The sequence below is a fragment of the Loxodonta africana genome, chromosome 4, assembly GCF_030014295.1.
Source record: "Loxodonta africana isolate mLoxAfr1 chromosome 4, mLoxAfr1.hap2, whole genome shotgun sequence".
NCBI classification, from domain to species: Eukaryota; Metazoa; Chordata; class Mammalia; order Proboscidea; family Elephantidae; genus Loxodonta; species Loxodonta africana.
The window spans coordinates 26,856,554-26,881,053 of record NC_087345.1 but is presented as its reverse complement, the minus strand read 5'-3'; the positions used below and the strand labels follow the sequence as shown (position 1 = coordinate 26,881,053).

Sequence of the window (24,500 nt, the reverse complement as noted above, 5' to 3'; positions counted from 1 at the left end):
CTCCCTCCCCACTTCAGCTCCATAAACTCAGAAATGTATCTGTCTTCCCCTAATACAAGATATTGACAAACTTTTTCTGTGAAGGTCTAAATAGTAAATATTTTACGCTTCGCGGGCCATATGGTCTCTGTCACAACTACTCTGCTGTTGTGGCACAAGAGCAGCAGTAGACAATACATAGCCAAATGGGCATGGCTGTATCACAATAAAGCTTTATTTTCAAATGCAGGCAGCAGACTAAATTTGGCCCATGGGCTGAAGTTTGCTGACCCCTGTTCTAATGACAGTCAGCTCCTTGAGGAAAGAACCCAGGCATCAATTATATTTGTATATCCCCCTCCTGGCCTGTAATGTTGTTGTTGTGTGCTGTTGAGTCAATTCCAACTCATAGTAACCCTATAGGACACAGTAGAACTGCCCCACAGGGTTTTCTAAGTTGTAATCTTTATGGGAGCAGATTACTAAATCTTTTCCTCTGTGGAGTGGCTGGTGGGTTTGAACCGCCAACCTTTTGGTTAGCAGCTGAATGGTTAACCATTGCACCACCAAGGCTCAATAAATGTTGGCCGAAAAATTGATTGAATCAGAAAAACATTCCAGTTTTGGATTCTTCAATCTGAGAAGATTCTATGTAGGATGAGAAGATGGAAATAGTTATCTTGTCCAGAAGGTTAATCATGCAGGGCTTGAAAATTCAAATGCCTATATGGATCAGATGGATGATGAAAATAAGTGAGAGGAGCTAGTAGAAAGCATTAGGGAGTGGTGGGGACTGTAACTAAAGGACCTGCAGCTCCTCCCTGCAGCTGTATGTTGCCTGCAGGAATGAAGTCTGATGTTTTTAAACAGAAGTCAGAAAACTAGATTTTTAGATGAAAATTTCTTATTTTTATACACTGCATGAGCTAAATAAAACCTTTTACAAGCCAGATTCAGCCTACTAGTTTGCAGTTTAAGACTTTCAGTTTAATAGATAATGATAAAACCTGAAGAATATACAAAGGAACCACCACCAAAAAAAAAAAAAATGGATTTAAGCCACAGCCTGTAGGATTTCAGTTAGGTTAAAGTGCTCAACTCATAACTGAAACGTCAGAAGTTCGAACCTACCAGCTGCTGCATGGGAGAAAGGTGTGGCAGTCTGCTTCCATAAAGATTTACAGCCTTGGAAACCCTATGGGGCAGTTCTACTCTGTCCTACAGGGTCACTATGAGTCAGAATCAACTTGACAGCAACAAGTTGATTTTTTTTTCTTTTCCCTGACAGTGTAATGAAAGTTGGAACAGGTTGTTGTTGTTGTTGTTAGGTGCCGTCGAGTCGGTTCCAACTCATAGCGACTCCCTATACACAACAGAACGAAACACTGCCCGGTCCTGCGCCATCCTTAAAATCGTTGTTATGCTTGAGCTCATTGTTGCAGCCACTGTGTCAATCCACCTCGTTGAGGGTCTTGCTGTTTTCCGCTGACACTGTACTCTGCCAAGCATGATGTCTTGGAAAAGAACGAACAAATCTGTCTTGGAAGAAGTGCGGCCAGAATGGTCCTTAGAGGCAAGGATGGCGATACTGCGTCTTACATACTTTGGACATGTTGTCAGGAGGGATCAGTCCCTGGAGAAGGACATCATGCTTGGAACAGGTTACAGCAGGGGAACTATCAAGTCCTTCCTGTAAGGTGAAATTTTCTCCAATCAGGAAGACTTAAGGGATAGACATAAAATTGAACTAGTAACATCTTGACGTCCCTTCCAGCCTTGTCACTCAGCATCCAAAAATGCTTTTAGTTTGTGCATAATCTTCAAAATATTTTGAATGTCAATTCCTTTGATTGCTTAAAAAGGTTAACGGGATGTTTCTGTGCATTGCTAAGGCCAAGTCCTGCAGAAATGTGCTCACAGAGTTCTTGGGCTTCCTTTTTCAGGTTCTGGTTCCCCAAAGAAGTCTAAGTGGCTCCTTACCAAGCCTGCTCACCCGGCTGGATCAGATGCCTGGCTATTCAATCTTCCGGGGCTATATCATTGCAAGTACCATGTTCTCTGCATAACCGACTTGCTCAGGTGACCTGGGAGCAGAGATCCCTCATGTGCTCTTGTCTCTTTCCATCACAGCAATATAACCTGGCAAGTGTAATCGAGGCTGCTGATGCTTACACGGTGTTTGCCCCAAACAACAAAGCCATTGAGAATTACATCAGGGAGAAGAAGGCTGCAACACTAGTAGGTATTGGGAATAATCAGGGAAATTATTTTCTGAAAACTCAGACACTCAGCATTTTCAAGCAATCAATTATATACCATTTTATTCTTTTATTAGAACTTCCTCATCCATATCCAGATACTTTACACAAACTCACGTGGAGATTCCCTAACACACGCGACCTTGTGCCAGAGCTGCCCATACATTAGTGCATACCCCCCCAGAGCTCATACTTGGTTCCATATACACAAGCATAAAGATGTCTCAGGAACCTGGCGTGATCTTCATGGTTGCATGTTGCTACGATGCTGAACAGGTTTCAGCAGAGCTTCCAGACTAAAACAGACTAGGAAGAAAGGCCTGGTGACCTACTACTGCTTCTCCCTCCCTGGCCTCTCCCTGGCCCCAGGCAGCTGAAATGTCATAAGCAGGGATCTAAAAGGAGTAAATCATCCCTATCTTCCTCTTCTTCTCTCCCTCTCTATCTTCCCTGACTCCTAACATCTAGGGGTAAACAGCCAACATCTGTCAAAGGATTTTAAAAATAATGAAAAGTTCAATCGTGCCACTTTCTGGCTCAGACTCTTCAGTGGATCCTCAGCTCTTGCAGGGCAAAATCCAAACCACCTCACCAGACATTTACGGCTCCAGTAAACTGGCTCCATAAACTGGCACCAGAACTTTCACATAGGAAGGGCTCAGGGCTGCCCACTCCACAGTGAAAGGATGTGTCTGAAGCTCTAGCTGCATGACAGGCACATAGTTTTCACTTATATCTTTATATAGGGTGGCTGAGACGAAGATGCTAATGAAATGGGAGCTGGCCATTAAAGCTCCTCACTCTAAGCCACCCTTGGGCCCATGACTATCTCCCACCAGTTCCCTGCAAAAACCATGTGGTCTAACCAGAGTGATCATTTCATGGAGCCTAAACATGCCAAAGACGTTTCTTTCTTGGTGCCTTTGCTCAAATCTAAAAACCAGGTGCTGTCAAGTCAACTCGAACTCATGGCAACTCCATGAGTGTCAGAGTAGAACTGTGCTCCCCAGGGTGTCCCCCGTATTATGCTTCCATGCCCCTCCCCAATTTCATTAAATGCAGTTTTGGTCTCACCAGGTTCGAACGTGAGGAGCTGGAAGTGTTGGTGGTTGAGAAGGGACGTTAAGAGGGCAGGAAAATTCTTATCTGACTGGTTTTGTCATGATATAGCATTGAACTTTCTGGGCCTGGCAAGCATTTAAAGCTTAATCCCTCTCTCGTGGATGCTGTTGCAAGTTCTTTAAATATCCCACACATCATTCCCTCCACCTGTGTTAATGTTCTCTATTCTGTAGTCACTTATTCCGTCCTCAGACCCTAAGAATCCAGAGATCATATCCAGCTTTTCCTCTGGAGAAGCCTGTCCACCCTCCTAGGCAGCCATCTTGGATAATACCTATGACACCAACACTCAGACACAGCCACACAGCTGGTCCTCAGAAAATGCACACACCCTCTTGTGCAAGCCACCTATAGGAATGCCGGCCTATCCCAGTGCAGCAACAACTTTCCTCACTCCACGACTGATCAGCTTGCCAGCCATCTCTGGATTATAAGATTTCTCACACTTGAGTCAGACTCCAGTTCAACATGATACCCTATCTGCAGGGGACACAGATCAAGCTCTTTGAAACATCCTGTTGAACCTCCTTTCATTACCACTGAGATGTACGGCAGGCTGGGGTGTGAGGATTCTCTCCTCATCGGCAGTTCTCAAAAAAAATGTTTAAATTCCTCTCCTAAACTATCATACCCTCAGTCTTGGTTTTAGAGTCACGTAACAAGTTCTTGGCCATCCTACTTAGAAAATTTGCAAGTTCTCCTAGGTGGTATGTTAAAAAATCATTTTAGTATTTCATATTTATTGTGTCTTGATGTCTGTCTTAGGCTGGGTTCTTTAGAGAAACCAATAAAGCATATAGAGAGAGATTTATACCAAGGAAATGGGTCACACAGTTTTTAAAGGCTGTATGTCCCAAGTCTATGAAGTAAGAAAGAGGATTCTCCTGATTCATGTGTCCACAGGGACTGGTGAACCCAAGATCAGCAGGCCAGAGAGCAGGGCTGGAACAAGCTGTGAAGATCTACGAATCTCACGAAAAGGGCAGGCAAGCTGCTAGCTCAGGTCCCAGGAACCGGAGGTCAGGCAAACAGGAGCCAGCTGCAGGATTTAGAACAAGCAAAAAAAAAAAAAAGCTAGGTGAGCAGGAAGGAAGTAGGTGGAAAAGGGAGGAGAGAGAAGGCTGAGGGGGCGGTGAGCCACCACAGGCCTAGCCCCTGCCGGTACCACTCAGCAGATTCCATCATGGGGGTGATCTGGTATCAAATTTCAACAGGGAAGTGATCACAACATTATACAACTGCCAAAACACTGAGGATCATCGCCCAGCCAAGTTGACACACAATCTTGACCTTCACAATGTCTCAGTCAAAGCTTTCAGTTCAACAAGTGCCTGGCACTTTGGTGAAACCTGGTAAGTGACTGGTGATGGGCTGACTTTCAATTCTGTGTGTTGTCCAGGAGGAGGACATTGTCAGGTACCACGTGGTCCTGGAGGAGAAACTCCTGAAGAACGACCTGCACAACGGCATGCACAGGGAGACCATGCTGGGTTTTTCCTACTTCCTTGGCTTCTTTCTCCGCAATGACCAGGTACAGTCCCTTTATTTAAAACCCACAAAAGTAGTGTCTTAGCTTCTATTATCCATCACCACTTCTGTACTGGAATAATCCCACCACTGCTTCCTAAGCCTTATCAACAAAAGACAGCTGTTTCGCCATAAAGTAATGACTAAACCAGATCCTCAAGTTCCCATTCACCTTCCCTGTTGACAGCCTTCAGATAATCAGTGTAGACTTACGAAGTATGATATTTGAATCCCAGGAGTCACTGGTACAACAAACCTATCACAGTCCCCACACAATCTCCAAGAGAGAAGGGAGCCTGAGGTGCCCAACCAAACTCCCAGGAAGTTGGACTCCATGGCACAAGAAGCCTAATGACATATGAAGGACCCAGCAGCCAAGTGAATTAATATTGCTATCATTGCTTGATCATAGAGATTGCGGTCCTAGAGCCAATGGACCACCAAGCCTGTCTTCCAGTATTTATTTCACAAAATACCTACATATCTAAGTGTTTAGAATTCATAAAAAATAATCAGACTAAATATTTAACATTTTTACATATAATTGTATTCAAATATTTCAAGCAAGTAAAAAAATCGATATTATTAAGATGAATAAAAATTAATCATGAAATTTTTAATCAATAATATTATTTGGTCCTTTTAAAAAGCAAAATCTTAAAAACAATTTCTTCAATATCACCACTGAATCACAAATGAATTTTTGTGTGAAATCTTCTATCTGCTTAGAGAGAAAATAAGTCTGACTCATTGTTACCTGAGAAATAAGCTAAATCCAAATATTTTACTCTGATTTCTAGAAATATACCCATCTATTGCATTTTTTTTTATTGCATATGTAATAACTATGAGAAAATCCTTTTAAATACATTGTCTTATTTTTCCAGGAATGGCAATTTTGTTATTGGTAGCTTTCATTTTATGTTTTTACCTACATCATCTTTCATTTCATCATGTGGAGATGCATAGTTAGTTGAATCGATTTCAATACTGCCATGTTCATTTTTCATTTCTTTGGAAATTCTTTGATCTAGAACAAGAATTATTTTTATAATAGAGATTTTGCTTTTATCGATACTTACTTTCTCTTAGGGCAATGGAAATCCAGAAAAAATGCCCTCTAAATGAATAGACTTGTGTTCAAATCAAAATTTTAATGCATCCCATAATAATCTGGATGCATCCCATGATGAAAATGACTCATCTTTTTTTTAATGTCAAATCTGTGGTATTACAGCATCAAAAGTTCTGCTATTGTGAGATTTAAAATAGTTCATCATCTTGAATTTCTGGAAAATTTGTATTACAATCACCATTTGACACTATCAGTAAAGTTTGTGCAAATTTTGCAAACCTACGCAGACCTTGGAACACCTCCGTGGAGCTCCACAACAACTTATTCCAACATTTAAGTGGAAATTCACATGACTACAAGTAACAATAAGGGACTTTAACATACAGTAGAAGTTCAAATTTAAGCACTTAGAGTCATTTTAGTATTCCTGCAGTGGAGAGTGTTGGAGCTGTTATTAAAAATGTCTAACTCTTATTGGACTCTAACATGATATCTGGTTGGTACAATAGTCCCTCCCACCAACCTCAGCCATGCTCCATTCACACACCCACACACACAAAATTTTTCAAGGAGCCATTTCTTCTCATGATAGTAGTTACATTAATGAATGAATTAATGGGTTCACTTATTTTGTATTAATTACTCATTAAGGTAGTCCCTCCTTGAAAAATCAAAACAAAACAAATCACAACTCAAAGATGAATTTGAGTTGGCAGCATTTTGATACTGACATAGTCCCCATCTTGGATGCTTATGGACATACTAGGCAAAGACAGAACCAAACATACACATTCCCACAAGGCCCTGAGGGAAACATGAGCTAATGGAGACCCCTTTTGGGAAACGATATGATACTGTCTTGATCCCAGAGATTTTATAAATTCTGGAACACTCCACAAATGCTTGTCATTTTATTCTTATGCAACGGTCATGTGGCCTTTCTGAGGATTGTTTGCAAATTAACCACGAAGTAGAAACATTCTAGAAGGACAATGAGTTTCATTTTCCACGTCTTGGTCTTGGGAGACATTAACCCCTCTGGGACTCCCAGTCTACAGCATAGCTCAGCATGTCCATGGAGCCATCTTGCCAATAGGTACTAACATGATGATCATGACTCAGTAGTTTTCAAAGAATCATAAATCAATTAATTTAAAGGATAGAGAGAAGCCTTAGCGATGATCTACAACAGCCCCTGCCTTTTAGAAAAGCAAAAATTGAGGCTCAAAGAGGAGAAGCAACTGGCCCAAGGTTACACAGCTAGATGGTGGCAAAGACGATCCCCCAGCTATTGTCCTATTGATATCCTCCAATCCCCATCTTCCCCATCCCCTTAAAATCACTACAATAAAAATTCACATGTAACCCTCTCATTCACAGGTCTATGTAAATGACGCTCACATAAATTACACCAATGCAGCCACTGACAAGGGAGTAATCCATGGCTTGGAGAAAGTTTTGGAAATTCAGAAGAATAGATGTGATAATAACAACACTACTATTGTTCAAGTAAGTTACATCCAGGGCCAATGGTGAAGCTAAAGAGTGTTGGATTATTTTTTATCATTTTTTAAAGCATAAAGACTCTCCTATTAAGAGATTATCAATTCAGTTCAAAAAACATTGAGTGTTGAATATCTCTGATGTGCCAAAGAGCGTACCAGGCTGTGGCTCTACAAAGACAAATTATGTGCCAGGCACTGCTCTAAACATTTTACATGTATTACATTAACCCATGTAGTCCTCACAACACCCTATGAAGTAGGCACTGTTATTTCCATTTTACAGATGGAAAAATGAGGCACGGAGAGTTTACACAGCTATAAGTGACAGAGAAAGGGTTTAAATCCAGGCAGCCTGGCCCCACAGCCAGAACTCGGAACAACCACACTAAACTGTCCAGTAGGTGCCCAATTAAGAACTAGACAAATATCGGCCTCCTCCTGTTTTAGGAACAAGTTGCACCTCAAGAGTTTCTGTCATTCTTTTACGCTCTTTTGTCTTATTATCTCTGTGGGCTGTCTCCACCCTGCACCCCTCAACAGGACCATGAGTTCCTCAAGGCTGGGCACTGTGTGTGACACATCCTCTTAGTCTGAATCTTGCCCAATTCACTAAATACGGATTTCAATAAATGAGTATTGTTGTTAAGGGAATTAGGATTTAAACTCCACATTTTAAGGACCATTAGGCTCAGAGGAGTATTGTGGAGAAAAGACAACACTCAAACATTCAAGACCTGAGGTAGTTGACGTGCTTGCCTCAAAGAATATTAAGAAGCTTGACCAGATGATCTTCCCAATATCCTTCCAATTTTTTATTTTATATCCTAAATCTTTCAGCTGCAAGATCTGAAAAATATCTACAGTCCAATTTTGCACTAAAATTACCCACTACCTGTTGTTGTCAAGTCAATTCTGACTCATAGGGACCCTATAGGACAGAGCAGAACTGCCCCATAGGGTTTCCAAGGAGCAGCTAGTGGATCTGAACTGTTGACCTATTGGTTAGAAGCTTGAGCTCTTAACCACTGTGTCCCCAGGGCTCCACTAAAATTAATGACCTTGAATTGTTTTCTTTGCCTCTACTTATCAAGGGAAAGTGTGGGAAATGTCTCCAGCAGCCGATCTGCCCACTTGGAACTAAACAACTAGTAAGTATTTTGTCTGCTTTCATAAAATAGTTTAAGATCCAAGGGAGGTCCAATTTAGAAATAGAGTCTCAAACATACCTCATTTTTACTGCCCTAATTCCTTCCTTCGGTTTTCATTTAAATGTAACTTGTTATGTTGTATGAATCTTTATAAACAGTCTTGAATACTTTTTTTTTTTTCCTTTTTCTTGGAACCAAGGCAAAATGTAATTAATAAATAAAATAGAAACCCATATCAATCAGTACACATCCCAGAAAGGGGTTTTTCACTTTCTACATCTTTCATATCCTGGTAGCCAGTTGAAGACGGCAGCAAGAAATCCTGTTATAGAAGTCAAACTCCATATTCCAAAGCGTATTCAGCCTGGATTAGTTCTACCTGCCTGATTTCGTCTTAGAGTTGAAGTTACAACCAACTTCCTCTAAGGAAACAGATTGTAGATCTGGGGTGAAATAGACACATTGTTTAATTAATTACAGATCGATTTTCCTATAGCTGTTTATTGTAAAAGCTACTTCTGATAATGCTGCAGCTACTATGAAGAATAAATGCTTCTGCCCCCTTAGTAGTAATTTATAACAAGAAAGAATGCTGATTTACTCACTTTAGTTTTAATTTGTAAGCAGATTTCAATCATTTCTTGGACCCAGGTAGGATGTTGTTAGGTGCTGTCAAGTCAGTTTTGACTCATAGCGAACTTATATACAACAGGACGAAACATTGCACCATCCTCACAATCACTGTTATGCTTGAGTCCATTGTTGCGGCCACTGTGTCAATCCATCTCATTGAGGGTCTTCCTCTTGTACGATGACACTGCACTTTACCAAGAATGATGTCCTTCACCAAGGACTGGTCTCTCCTGATAACATGTCGAAAGTATGTGAGACAAAGTCTCACCACCCTTCCTTCTAATGAGCATTCTGGCTGTACTTCTTCCAAGACAGGTTTGTTTGTTCTTCTGGCACTCCATGGTATATTCAATATTCTTCACCAACACCATAATTTAAAGGCATCAATTTTTCCTTATTCATTGCCCAGCTTTTACATACATATGAGGTGATTGAAAACACCACGGCTTCAATCAGGCCCACTGTCTTAGTCATCTAGTGCTGCTATAACAGAAATACCACAAGTGGATGACTTTAACGAGGAGAAATTTATTTTCTCACAGTCTAGTAGGCTAGAAGTCCAAATTCAGGGCATCAGCTGCAGAGAAAGGCTTTCTCCTTCTGTCAGCTCTGGGGGAAGGTCCTTCTAATCGATCTTCCCCTAGACTAGGAGCTTCTTGGCAGGAACCTCGGGACCAAAGGATGCACTCTGCTCCCGGTTCTTCTTTCTTGGTGGTATGACATCTCACTTCCCTTTCCTTTTATCTCTTGTAAGATAAAAAGTGACGCAGGTCACACCCCAGGGAAACTCCCTTTACATTGGATCAGGGATGTAACCTTAGTAAGGGTGTTACAATCCTACCCTAATCCCCTTTAACATAAAGTTACAATCACAGTCATTTTAGGTGCTATCAAGTCAGTTCTGACTCATAGCGAACCTACATACAACAGGACGAAACACTGCCCAGTCCTACGCCATCCTCACAATCATCCTGCGACATCCTCACAATCATTGTTATGCTTGAGTCCATTGTTGCAGCCACTGTGTCAATGGAGGACAACCACACAATACTGGGAATCATGGCCTAACCAAGTTGACACATATTTTGGGGGGACACAATTCAATCCATGACACCCACCTTAGTCCTTACAGTGACATCTTTGCTTTTTAACACTTTAAAGAGGTCTTTTGCAGCAGATTTGCCCAATCGTTTGATTTCTTGATTACTGCTTCCACGGGCAGTGGTTGTGGATCCAAGCAAAATGACAACTTCAATCTTTTGTCCATTTATCATGATGTTGCTTACTGGTCCAATTGTGAGGATTTTTGTTTTCTTTATGTTGAGATGTAATCCATACTGAAGGTTGTGGTCTTCATCAGTAAGTGCTTTAAGTCCTCTTCACTTTCGGCAGGTGAGGTTGTGTCATTTGCATACCACAGGTTGTTAATTAGTCTTCCTCAAATCGTGATGCCCCGTTCTTCTTCATATAGTCAGCTTCTTGGATTATTTGCTTAGCATACAGATTGAATAACCCTGACTCATGCCTTTCCTGACCTTAAACCACTCAGAATTCCCCTGTTCTATTCAAATGACTGTCTTTTGGTCTATGTACAGGTTCCTCATGGGCACAATTAAGTGCTCTGGAATTCCGATTCTTCACAGTGTTATCCATCATTTGTTATGATCCACACAGTCGAATGCCTTTGCATAGTCAATAAAATACAGGTAAACATCTTTCTGGTATTATGTTCTTTCACCCATGAGCCATCTGATGTCAACAATGATATCCCTGGTTCCACATCCTCTTCTGAATCCACCTTGAATTTCTGGTAGTTCTTTGTCGATGTACTACTACAACCGCTTTTGAATGATCTTCCCCAAAGTTTTACTTGTGTGTGATCTTAATGATACTGTTTGATAATTTCCGCATTCTGTTAGATTTCCTTTCTTTGGAATGGGTAAAAATATGGATTTCTTCCAGTCAGTTGGCCAGGTAGATGTCTTCCAAATTTCTTGGCATCTTTCCAGCACTGCATCCTTTTGTTGAAATATCTCAGTTGGTATTCCCTCAATTCCTGGAGCCTTGTTTTTCACCAATGCCTTCAGTGCAGCTTGGACCTCTTCCTTCAGTACCATTGGTTCTTGATCATACACTACCTCCTGAGATAGATGAATGTCAACCAATTCTTTTTGGTACAGTGACTCCGTGTATTCTTTCCATCTTCTTTTGATGCTTCCTCCATCAGTTTTTTAATATTTTCCCTGAAGAATCCTTCAATATTGCAACTCCAGGCTTGAATTTTTTCTTCAATTCTTTCAGTTTGAGAAATTCTGAGTGTGCTCTTCCCTTTTGGTGTTCTATCTCCAGGTCTTTGCCCATTTCATTATAATATTTTACTTTGTCTTCTTGAGCTGCCCTTTGAAATCTTGTATTCAGCTCTTCTGTTTCGTCATTTCTTCCAATCTCTTTAGCTACTTGATGTTCAACAGCAACTTTCAGAGTCTTGTCTGACATCCATTTTGATCTTTTCTTTCTATCCTGTCTTTTTAATGACCTCTTGCTTTCTTCATATATGATGTCCTTGATGTCATTTCACAACTTCTCTGGTTTTCCGTCATTAGTGTTCAATGCATCAAATCTATTCTTAAGATGGTCTCTAAATTCAGGTGGGATATACTCAAGGTCATACTTTGGCCCTAGTGGACTTGTTCTTCAGCTTCAACTTGAATTTGCATATGAGCAAGTTCCACAGTCAGCCCCTGGCCTTCTTCTGACTGAGGATATTGAGCTTTTCCATCGTCTTTTTCCACAGGTATAGTTGATTTGATTCCCGTGTATTCCATCTGGGGAGGTCCACATGTACAGTTGCCATTAAAGTTATTGAAAAAAGGTATTTGGAATGAAGAAGTGATTGGTCCTGCAAAATTCTATCATTTGATCTCCCGTGTCATTTCTATCACCAAGGCCATATTTTCCAACTACTTTCCTTCTTCTTTGTTTCCAACTTTTGCATTCCAATCGGCAGTAATTATCAATGCATCTTGATTGTATGTTCAATTAATTTCAGACTGCAGAAATTAGTAAAAATCAATTTCTTCATCTTTGGCCTTAGTGCTTGGTGCATAAATTTGAATAATAGTCATATTAACTGGTCTTCCTTGTCAGCATATGGATATTATCCTATTACTGGCAGTGTTGCACTTCAGGATTAGATCTTGAAATGTTCTTTTTGATGATGAATGCGATGCCATTCCTCTTCAGGTTGTCATTCCCAGCATAGTAGACCATATATATAATTGTCTGATTTAAAACGGCCAATACCAGTCTGTTTCAGCTCACTAATGCCTAGGATGTCAATGTTTATGCATTTCGTTTCATTTTTGACAACTTCCAATTTTCCTAGATTCATACTTCATACATTCCACACTCCAATTATTAATGGATGTTTGCAGCTGTTTCTTCTCATTTTGAATCGTGCCATATCAGCAAATTAAGGTCCTGAAAGCTTTACTCCATCCACGTCATTAAGGTTGATTCTGCTCTGAGGAGGCAGCTCTTCCCCAAGTATCTTTCGAGTGCCTTCCAACCTGAAGAAGCTCATCTTCTGGTATTATATCACACAATGTTCTGCTGCTCTTCATAAGGTTTTCACTGGCCAATTTTTCCAGAAGGAGATGGCCAGGTCCTTCCTAGTCTGTTTTAGTCTGGAAGCTCCGCTGCAGGCTATCCATTAAGGTGACCCTGCTGGTATCTGAAATACTGGTGGCATAGCTTCCAGTATCACAGCAACATGCAAGCCCTCACAGTACAACAAACTGACAGACATGCGGTAGACAGTAGTTAGGATACAAATCAATCAATAAATAAAAACCAAGTCTCAGGTCAATCAATGTACGATGCTGGTAGGAAATTTTTTACCTGATTTACTCTATGATTCTTCCTGCCTTGAGTTAGCCTTCTAGAGAAGTTTTTTTTTTTTTTTTACAGAGTACTACCTTGAAAAAACAAAAAACCAAACCAATTGCTGTCAAGTGGATTCCAACTCATGGCTACCCCATGTGTGTCAGAGTAGAATTGTGTTCCAGATGGTTTTCAAAGGGTGATTTTTCAGAAGCAGCTTGCCAGGCCTTTCTTTCAAGGCACCACTGGATGGGTTCAAACAGCCAACCGTCCAGTTAGTAGCCCAGCACTTAACCATTTGTGCACCCAGGGGCTCGAACACTACCTTAAGGTATAATTATTTGGGTTTTCTCACCTGGCCTTCTGGCAGCCAACACTGTGTTTTTGTTTTTTCTTGCTGATAAAGCAGTGCCAGGAAGCCATCACCCTCCTTCCCTAGAACATTTTAGTTGGAGACACAGCAACGCATCACCCACCAACTTGCTTTTAGAGATGGGAAAACTTTTCTTTTTCTCTAAACTAAATAACTGATGTAATCATTACTGTTTTCATAGGGTAAAGAGATGAAGAAATGTATCTATACCCTTTATTTCATGGGACAGCGATCCCCATTCATTGGGTGCCGGCCAGTATGTGTGAAAACTGTAATTGTGAGTGTAATGATTTAATAATCCTCTTCATTATTGCAGCAATGTTGCAAAATTTAATCATGTAGTTTTCAAAGCACCTTTGCGTGTGTTCTTTCTGCCACCTCGTCCTCCTCCTCATTGTCTTCATTATCATTCAAGGTAGCAGTGGAAGTCATAAAACTCAAGGTACCCCACAAGGCAGGAAATGGGAAGAGGCTGCAGTAACATTTGCATGATGAAGAAACTGGGGGACTGAGAGGCTAAGAGGACCTCCCTGTTTTCACAAGAGGGTAGTTCTGGGAACACGCTTATAAGCAACAGACAGGAAGTAGCCAATCACTAAGGAAAAACGAGGTGGACCTGGTCATTTAGGAAATGGAACCCCAGAGCTAAGTACCTCTGGGCTGTGACTTTAGAATCTGCAGGAAAAGTATAACTTCTTGTCCTGTTTCCATGCTTATCCTGGAAGAGACAAGATCCCCTTGGCCTTTAAGCTACAGAGCTTGGGCCTGGAGGAGACTGTGTTTTAATGCCCTCAGGAATAAAGGCAGGCCCAAGCCAAACAGATATCCTTCCATAGGTCTTCCCTGACTCATTTATAAGATGCCAAAGGAGTCACCTGCAGAGGTGACTCCTAGATAAAATAAGACAGGACACCAAAGAGCCCAAGTCTGGAAATGGTAAGGGTTCCCCTGTCCTCCTGCCTTTCCAGCATCACTTGCATTATCCCCTTAGTTGATTTCTGCTGCCTCTCCTAATTTTTCTTCACCCTCTTCTCTTCCTTGCCTTTTCCTTTCCCTCTTTCCTGCCTCCCAAGTGGAGGCCTCAGTCTTGTCCTCAGCACCGCTAGAAATCGCTTAGCCTCCCCCAGTCCTCAGGGGGTTCTGCCCCCATTCCCCACTACCCCTCCATGTAAGGTCAGAGAAGCACAGCATACACCATGTCACAGCAGCAGGGTTTCTACACAGAGGTGGATGAAAACAAAACATGGGAGTGTGAGTCAAGCCGTGTGCTTCCGTTTCAGATGAGAGAATGCTGTGCGGGCTTCTTTGGCCCCCAGTGCCAGCCCTGCCCAGGGAAAGCCGGGGATGTCTGCTTCGGAAATGGGATCTGCTTGGATGGAGTGAATGGCACGGGCATGTGTGAGTGTGGAGAGGGCTTCAATGGGACGGCCTGCGAGACCTGCAACGAGGGCAGATACGGGATCCACTGTGACCAAGGTGGGCATCCTCCTCCCCAGGCCAGTCAGGCTCCTGAGCTCCAGGAACCAACAGGAATGTACAAGAATTTTTTTACCCTTACCAGCCTGTCTCTCCAGGCAGGCTGGGTTCCCACCTGCTAGCATCATTGTGAAGGAGCCCTGGTAACACAGTGGTTAAAGCACTCAGCTGCTAACCAAGTCGGCAGCTGGAACCCTCCAGCCATTCTGAGGGAGAAAGATGTGCCAGCCTGCTTCCATAAAGATTAACAGCCTTGGGAACCCTATGGGGCAGTTCTACTCTGTCTTATAGGGTCACTATGAGTTGGAATCGACTCGACCACAATGGGTTTATCATTGTTAATTATAGGAACAGCTGCCTTGTGTAATTTGCATAGGGCAGTGTTTCCAAACATTACCCATCTCTAGTCTGGAGCCCTGGTGGTGTAGTGGCTAAGTGATACTGCTGCTAACTAAAAGGTCAGCAGTTCAAATACACCAGCCATTCCTTGGAAACCCTATGGGGCAGTTCTACTCTGTCCTATAGGGTCACTATGGGTTGGAATGGACTGGATGGCAATGGGTTTCGTTTCTTGGCTTTTGACCTGAACCGACCAACCCATCCCACGATCTGTTCCTTGATATTCCCCAACCCAACCACATGTTTTGGTATTTACCTTCACACTAGTCATCACGGTTACACTTTAAACTTTGGACATTGCTTGATAGATTGAAAAGCAGTTGTGCATACATCATCTCATTTAGTCCACATAGAAATCTTATATACATGCACATTGGTGTCTTCATTTTACAGATAAGGAGATTAAGGCAAAAAGGTTAAGTGATTTTCCCCCAAGTTTACAGGCTGTGATCTGGATGAAAGGCACAAACTAAGATTTGGTTGTATACCTGGCTAGGCTCAAAGCCCTGCTGTTATGTTATGCTGTCCTTTATGTGAAGATAACTGTTGATTCACCATCACGATCTATATGCTTTAAGTTACTTTTACAGAAATAGTGACCCATCTGAGCCAAGTCATCTGCCTTCTTTACCCTGACTTCCCTATGCCCAGGGACATATGCCTATGAAAGGGATGACTGGAGAGGAGGAATTTCTTAGTCCATGAAGAGAAAACAAAGCATCGTTCCACCTGGCACTCAAAACCATAAATTTGACTTTGCTATCGAGGTTTTCTTCTCAGCTAGTTAAACCAAACAAGATTAACATATAATTGACAGTTTTGTCTGTGATTTGGAAGAATTATCTGCTTACATTGGCACAGCGGTTCCTAACCCAAGGCTGGGTGTTTTTTGGATGAAGGCATCCATAGCTTTCATCCAATTCTCAAAAAGGCTCGTGACCCTGCTGAGTAACAAAGGAATAGGCATTCCAGGTTTATATAAACCAGTATCAAATTGGCTTCTTTTTGAAGTCCACCCTTAGGGAACACATGTGGTTCCATCCAAAGGTGCCCCACCTAAACCTTGGTCCTCAGATAACCTTAGTTGAGGATACTCTCATGCTGCTTGAGTCACTAACTTGTACTGCTACACAGTCCCAAAACTGTGGACTGAATGGTCTTGTTGAAGCATGACCTGGTTCATGTGTTACCAACCTGCTACATTCCATTTCCTATGCACCTGCCCTTCCTGTGAATCTAGCCCTCCATTAAAGACAATGATTTTAGAAATCAGTTTGAAGAATTAAGTGCAATGAAGTGAACCCTTGTAGTAAATGATAAATGAGATACTGAGCATGGTCACAGTCTGATGATTTGTGGGCATTTTTCCACATAGTGTGTCCTTGCGTCCATGGGAGATGCAACCAAGGACCCTTTGGTGATGGCTCCTGTGAATGTGACGTTGGCTGGAGAGGAATACGATGTGACAGTGGTAAGCATGACCCCTCGGTATTTATGATCCATTCTTAGCCTCACTTCTCAACAGCTACAGTTTTTTTCTTTCTAAAATAGAAATTAACACCTTTATTATTGCTTCTGGAAATAAAACTAACAAATAACTCATCCTCCCAAGGTAAGAATTACCTCTTATTAACAGTTTATATTAACCTTCCAACTTTTTTCTAGGTATATAAACATGTGTATAGAATTGTACGTTGAGGTGTAATCCATACAGAAGCCTATAGTCTTTGATCTTCATCACTAAGTGTTTCAAGTCCTCTTCACTTCCCACAGCAAGGTTGTGTCATCTGCATATTGCAGGTTGTTAATGAGTCTTCCTCAAATCCTGATGCCCCATTCTCCTTCATGCAGTCCAGCTTCTCAGATTATTTGCTCAGCATACAAACTGAATAAGTATGGTGAAAGGATGTAACCCTGACACACACCTTTCCTGATTTTAAACCATGCAGTATCCCCTTGTTCTGCTTGAACTGCCTCTTGGACTATTTACAGGTTCCTCGTGAGCACAATGAAGTGTTCTGGAATTCCCATTCTTCACAGTTTTATCCATAATTTGTTATGATCCATACAGTCAAATACCTTTGCAACATCATGATAAACAGCGAAAATATTTAAGTTGTCAAAGACTTCATTATACTTGATCCACAATCAACGCCCACAGAAGCAGCAGTCGAGAAATCAGACGACACATTGCATTGGGCATATCTGCTGCAAAAGACGTCTTTAAAGTGTTCAAAAGCAAAGTTATCATTTTGAGGACTAAGGTGTGCCTGACTCAAGCCATGGTATTTTCAATCCCCTCATATGTATGCAAAAGCTAGATAATGAATAAGGAAGATTAAAGAAGAATTGATGCATTTGAATTATGGTGTTAATGAAGAATACTGAATATACCATGAACTGCCAGAAGAACAAACAAATCTGTCTTAGAAGAAGTACAGCCAGAATCTTCCTCAGAAGTGAGGATGGCAAGACTTTGTCTCATGTACTTTGGACATATTATCAGGAGGGACCAATTCCTGGATACGGACATCCTGCTTGGTATAGGGTCAGTAAAAGAGAGAAAACCCTCCACGAGATGGATTGGCACAGTGGCTACAACGACGGGCTCAAGCATAGCAATGACTGTGAGGACAGCGCAGGACCAGGCAGCATTTCATTCTGTTGTACACAGAGTCGCTATGAGTGGGAACCGACTTGACAGCACTTAACAACAAGAATGAAACTATATTCTACATACGGTTTTGTAACCTACTTTTCTCATTCCACAATATATCATGGGAATCTTTCCATGCAAATAAATATAGATACATATCATGACTTTTAAAATTTCTACATAATATTCCATTAGATGAGTGCACCCCCTTTTTAAACCAATTTCCTGCTTTTATAATGCTTCAATTAATATCTTGTATATACATCCTTTTGCATTTGTCTTAATACTTCATTTAGCTAAACTCCTAGAGATGGAATTTTTGAGTCAGAAGTTGGCACTTTGTGGAAAGATTTTGCTATTTATTGCCAACCTGTTCTCCAGAGGCTCTAACAATTTTTTTTCCACTATCAGGGTCTGAGCAAACCCATTTTTCCTGCCCCCACCACATTGGCTGATGTTTCTTAATACACTCCAGGTGAGAGTGATGAGAGGGCCTAGAATGTCAGGCCAAAAGAAGCACACGGAATGGCACAGGGATATGAGAATGCTCTGTACGCTTAGGGAAACAAAGGATTTCGGAATGAGAGCATGTAGGGGCAAAGAGTAAAGCTGAATGAGAAAAGGCTAGAGTGGTAGGCAGGTGCCAGATCCTGAAAGACTAAGCAGGTTGAGCCTTCTCTAAAGCCAACAAAAGCCCATTAAAGGGTTTAAAAACAGGGGAGAAATATGATTATATTTGCATTTCCAGAAGATTCTTCTGACACTAGATATGAAAGAACAGATCTGGAAGCAGTTTTCAGAAGTTACAGAAGCACAAGAAGTTGCCTCTTCTCAGGTGGGGGCCATAGAGGGAATCACAGGGGTCCACTAGCCCAATGAGAGATTAGGGTTGTCAGGAGTGTCTTTGCCCAAAGCTCTAATTGATGCTGAAATTAAGGGAATACAGAATTGAGTTTGTTGAAAAGCTGAAGTAGGAAATCTGAATGGTCCCAAGCCAAAGAGACAACCCAGGGCAACGTATCGAATGCTAGAGTACAGAGCCAGGATTCACAAAGCCTAGGAGAGGGGAGAAGGGAGCAATGGGGTCATGCAAACAGGAAGATATCCTGGCGAATCTCTCAAATAGATACAATAGATTGCCCCTAGCTGTCACTTATGAGTTTATAAGAACATGGTGTATGCTAGGACCAACCACACTTAAAATGACATTGCCAGGGAACAGTCTGGAAACTGTGGCAAGTTTTCAAGAGACAATTGATAAATGAAACAGGACCCATACCTCACACCATGCACAAAAACTAACTCCAAGTGGATCAAAGACCTAAACATAAAGACTAAAACGATAAAGATCATGAAAGAAAAAATAGGGACAACCCTAGGAGCCCTAATACAGGGCATAAACAGAATACAAAACATTACCAAAAATGATGAAGAGAAACCCGATAACTGGGAGCTCCTAAAAATCAAACACCTATGCTCATCTAAAGACTTCACCAAAAGAGTAAAAAGACCACCTACAGATTGGGAAAGAATTTTCAGCTATGACATCTCCGACCAGCGCCTGATCTCTAAAATCTACATGATTCTGTCAAAACTCAACCACAAAAAGACAAACAACCCAATCAAGAAGTGGGCAAAGGATATGAACACACATTTCACTAAAGAAGATATTCAGGCAGCCAACAGATACATGAGAAAATGCTCTCGATCATTAGCCTTTAGAGAAATGCAAATTAAAACTATGATGAGATTCCATCTCACACCAACAAGGCTGGCATTAATCCAAAAAACACAAAATAATAAATGTTGGAGAGGCTGCGGAGAGATTGGAACTCTCATACACTGCTGGTGGGAATGTAAAATGGTACAACCACTTTGGAAATCTATCTGGCGTTATCTTAAACAGTTAGAAATAGAACTACCATACAACCCAGAAATCCTACTCCTCGGAATATACCCTAGAGATACAAGAGCCTTCATACAAACAGATATATGCACACCCATGTTTATTGCAGCTCTGTTTACAATAGCAAAAAGCTGGAAGCAACCAAGATGTCCATCAACAGACGAATGGGTAAATAAATTGTGGTATATTCACACAATGAAATACTACGCATCGATAAAGAACAGTGACGAATCTCTGAAACATTTCATAACATGGAGGAACCTGGAAGGCATTATGCTGAGCGAAATGAGTCAGAGGCAAAAGGACAAATATTGTATAAGACCACTATTATAAGATCTTGAGAAATAGTAAACCTGAGAAGAACACATACTTTTGTGGTTACGAGGTGGGGAGGGAGGGAGGGTGGGAGAGAGTTTTTTATTGATTAATCAGTAGATAAGAACTGCTTTAGGTGAAGGGAAAGACAACACTCAATACATGGAAGGTCAGCTCAATTGGACTGGACCTAAAGCAAAGAACTTTCCGGGATAAAATGAATGCTTCAAAGGTCAGCGGAGCAGGGGCAGGGGTCTGGGGAACATGGTTTGCGGGACTTCTAAGTCAATTGGCAAAATAATTCTATCATGAAAGCATTCTGCATCCCACTTTGAAATGTGGCGTCTGGGGTCTTAAATGCTAACAAGCGGCCATCTAAGATGCATCAATTGGTCTCAACCCACCTGGAGCAAAGGAAAATGAAGAATACCAAGGCCACACGACAACTAAGAGCCCAAGAGACAGAAAGGGCCACATGAACCAGAGACCTACATCACCCTGAGACCAGAAGAACTAGTTGGTGCCCGGCCACAATCAATGACTGCCCTGACAGGGAGCACAGCAGAGGACCCCTGAGGGAGCAGGAGATCAGTGGGATGCAGACCCCAAATTCTCATAAAAAGACCAAACTTAATGGTCTGACTGAGACTAGAGGAATCCCGGCGGCCATGGTCCCCAGACCTTCTGTTGGCACAGGACAGGAACCATCCCCGAAGACAACTCATCAGACATGAAAGGGACTGGTCAGCGGGTGGGAGAGAGACGCTGATGAAGAGTGAGCTAATTATATCAGGTGGACACTTGAGATTGTGTTGGCAACTCTTTTCTGGAGGGGGGATGGGAGGATAGAGAGAGAGGGAAGCTGGCAAAATTGTCACGAAAGGAGAGACTGAAAGGGCTGACTCAAGAGGGGGAGAGCAAGTGGGAGTACAGAGTAAGATGTATGTAAACTTATATGTGACAGACTGATTGGATTTGCAAACGTTCACTTGAAGCTTAATAAAAGTTAAAAAAAAAAAAAAAGAGACAATTGATGAAAGTCAGAACTAAGACAGTGGCATCACTGTGGCAGTGAAAACAGAGACACTTGGTTGCTAAACGAAATAGAATCAACAGCATGTGGTGACTGATTATCTGCAGGAGGAAAAGAAAAGGGAGAAAGCGGTCAAGGATGACACCCAGATTATAACTTGGGCAACTACATGGATGGTGGACCAATTTAGGAAGAGGGCTGTTAGCGGGGTAGTTCAGTTTAGGGTTGGTTGAGTTTGAGGTGCCAGTGGACATCCAGATAGAGATGGCCAGGAGACATCCATTCATTCATTCAGCAGATACTTGACTGAGCTCCTACTATGTGCCAGGCACTATGCTAAAGACATTGCAATGCACGTGATATGATCCTTGCCTTCAACAGTTTATAGTCTGGTGATAGTACCCAGCCAGTTGCCACAGAGTACACAGTTAAATCTATGGGTTTGAAGCTCAGGAGTGAGGTCAAGCCTGGAGATATAAATGTAAGAGACATCAGTGAACAAGCAGAAAATATATAAGGTTCACTCCACAGAAGAGGAAGACAGCTGAGCCAAGGACACAGAACCAGACTCACTTCTCTTCCTGATTTCCCTACCATGAGGAAAGACCCCACCTATTCACCCAATCTAGAAACCACCTACTCAGCCTCCATGCCTCTCTCTCCCTCATTAACATATCTAATTCTTCGCCCTCCACATCTCTCAAATCCATCCCTTCCTCCTGTTCTCCTCTCAAGTAGCCTCTTGGCCAATGCCTTGGTCTCTGGTCCTATGTTCCATATTCCATACTCTACACTGACGTAGAGAGAACTTTCCAGAAGATAGATAAGATGTTTCCTAATCCCTTACCAAGACTTGACAACTTGCTGTGGTTTTCCATTGCCTACAGGAGAAAGTTCAAACTCCTTAGCAGGTTGGAGTACAAAGGCATTCACCAATTGACACTCACCCTTTTTTCCAGCCTTATCGCCTGACCATCTTCAATGCACACCCTTGCCCAAGGAGCTCCCATTCTAGTAAAGTAAATAGAAGTGTAAGCAATGACCTGCAAAGGAAGGCCAATGGAAATAAATCTCAATTAAAAAAAAAAAAATGGGAAAAACAGTAGTATGGGAGTGCAGAGCAAAGAGTCACTAAACTGGAGCAAGAGAGATAACTCCTTTGCCTGCAAGCTAACTCCCTGCTCCCAAGCCCATGGCAAACATCACTAATCAATTATTGCAGTCTCTCCCTCTGAGGCCAGATAGGAGCATCAGATCCTTCTCAACAGAACACACCATGTAACCACTACCAATTAATTGAATTAATTGAAGTTTAGAGCAGGTTTCAGAAAGGAAGTTCTAAAAGATGATGGGAGTTTTAACAGGTAGCAAACGGAAAAAGGGATTTCTAGGCTCAAGGAGTAGTACAAAGAAGCATAAAATTACACTGCATCCACTCCAAACCACTTGAGCCTGGAAATGTTCCCTTTGACACAAAACAATCCCCTTTTGCAGTCAGGTGTCTGTCTCAGAACCTTCCGTGGGCAACTTGATCAGAACTAATCCCCAAAGCTCTCAACATAAGTAGCATCCTACCCAAAGGGTACACTTTCCTCATCTCTAGTGATTTCTTCGTGAGTCCTCCTTGCCAGGAAGTATCGGTTAGCTAGCTATCCAAGAGCAAGAAACTATGCTGTGTTCAGGGAATTTGGAAATTAATTCAACAAATAATGAGTTCCCACGTGTGCCAGGCCTTGGGCTATTTCTGCACATGTTAAAAAAAAAAAAAAAAAGATTAGGTATAATTGCACATTTGCTTGTTTATGTCACTCCCTAATAATATGACCAAAAAAATTTGAAAAAATAAGGAACAAAAATATAAATAAGAGCAGAAAATCAAACCCTGGGAAGGAATGCACATCAACCTCTGAACACAGTCCCATGAGAGGGATGCTACTGTGCTTTACTGATCTTTGCAGGAGACACTTCCTTAGTAGTTCTTGTACTGTTGTTGATCCATGTTTGACCTTTAGATTTGGCTGTGAGTGTCCTGAAAGCCAGTGTAAAGAAAGATTTACATGGTGGGTTACTGTCTTAGTCATCAAGTGCTGCTATAACAGGAAACCACAAGGAGATGGCTTTAACAAAGAGAAACTTATTTCTTCATAGTAAAGTAGGCTCAAAGTCCAAATTCAGGGTGTCAGCTCCAGGGGAAGGCTTTCTCTGTCTGTCAGCTTTCTCAGCAATCTCCCCACAGACTAGGAGCTTCTCCACGCCAGGACCCCAGGTCCAAAAGGATGCACTTTACTCCCAGCACTGCTTTCTTGGTGGTATGAGGCCCACGTGTCTCTCTGCTTGTTTCTCGCTTTTATATCTCGAGAGATTGCCTCAAGACACAATCCAATCTTGTAGATTGATCCCGCCTTACTAACACAACTGCCACCCATCTTCCCTCATTAACATCATAGAGGCAGGATTTACAATGTATAGGAAAATCACACAATACTGGGAATCATGGCCCAGTCAAATTGATACACACATTTTTGGGGGGACATAATTCAATCCATGACATTCCACCCTTTGGCCCCCAAAAAGTCACATCCTTGCAACATGCAAAACATATTCACCCCATTGTATCACGGCAAAAGTCTTAACTCCAAGTCTAAAATCCAAAAATTCCTCTTCATCTGTGAAATCTAGAATACAAGTTATCTGCTTCCAAAGGTATAATGGCAGAACAGGTACAAGTTAGACATCGCCATTACAAATGGGAGAAACTGGAGGAAAAGAAGGGATAACAGGCACCAAGCAAGTCAGCAGAACACATTACATTAGCCCTCAAGGCTTTGAAAATAATTCTGTTCTTTGAGACAATTTACACAATGGCCCTTCCCTCCAGACTCTAGGTATTGGCCACACTCTCCAGATTCTGAGCAGAGGCCCCTCAGCCCTGGGCTTCAGCTCTTGCTTCCAGGCCCACTGGGACAGCAACTCTGTTCCCACGGTTTTATGCACACCATTTTCCTAGTCCATCTGAGTGGTGACTCCACCCTTAGAAACACCAGAGGCCACCCGCTCCACCTTTTGAAAACCCTGAGGTCATGGCCTTACCTGATGAGACTGAGGTAGCTCGGCTTCTTGTGTTCCCTGTCTCTTCAGCTTCTGCTTCCTCGTTTCTTGGCCTCTTGGCAGCTCGGGACTCTCGCCCACATCTACCCTGCTGGGGCAAGTGTT

At 42.0% G+C, this 24,500-nt stretch overlaps 1 protein-coding gene across 1 annotated transcript in view; it reads left to right on the top strand.

Annotated features, from left to right (window-relative positions):
• The window catches only part of STAB2 (stabilin 2), a 216,585-nt gene that overhangs the window by 113,991 nt on the left and 78,094 nt on the right, over positions 1 to 24,500 (top strand). The window contains exons 32-39 of the mRNA XM_064285120.1: positions 1,923 to 2,021; positions 2,110 to 2,217; positions 4,759 to 4,890; positions 7,342 to 7,470; positions 8,558 to 8,614; positions 13,684 to 13,779; positions 14,783 to 14,978; positions 16,753 to 16,848. Coding sequence (XP_064141190.1) covers positions 1,923 to 2,021; positions 2,110 to 2,217; positions 4,759 to 4,890; positions 7,342 to 7,470; positions 8,558 to 8,614; positions 13,684 to 13,779; positions 14,783 to 14,978; positions 16,753 to 16,848 — 913 coding nt within the window. The remainder of the gene's footprint in view (positions 1 to 1,922; positions 2,022 to 2,109; positions 2,218 to 4,758; positions 4,891 to 7,341; positions 7,471 to 8,557; positions 8,615 to 13,683; positions 13,780 to 14,782; positions 14,979 to 16,752; positions 16,849 to 24,500) is intronic.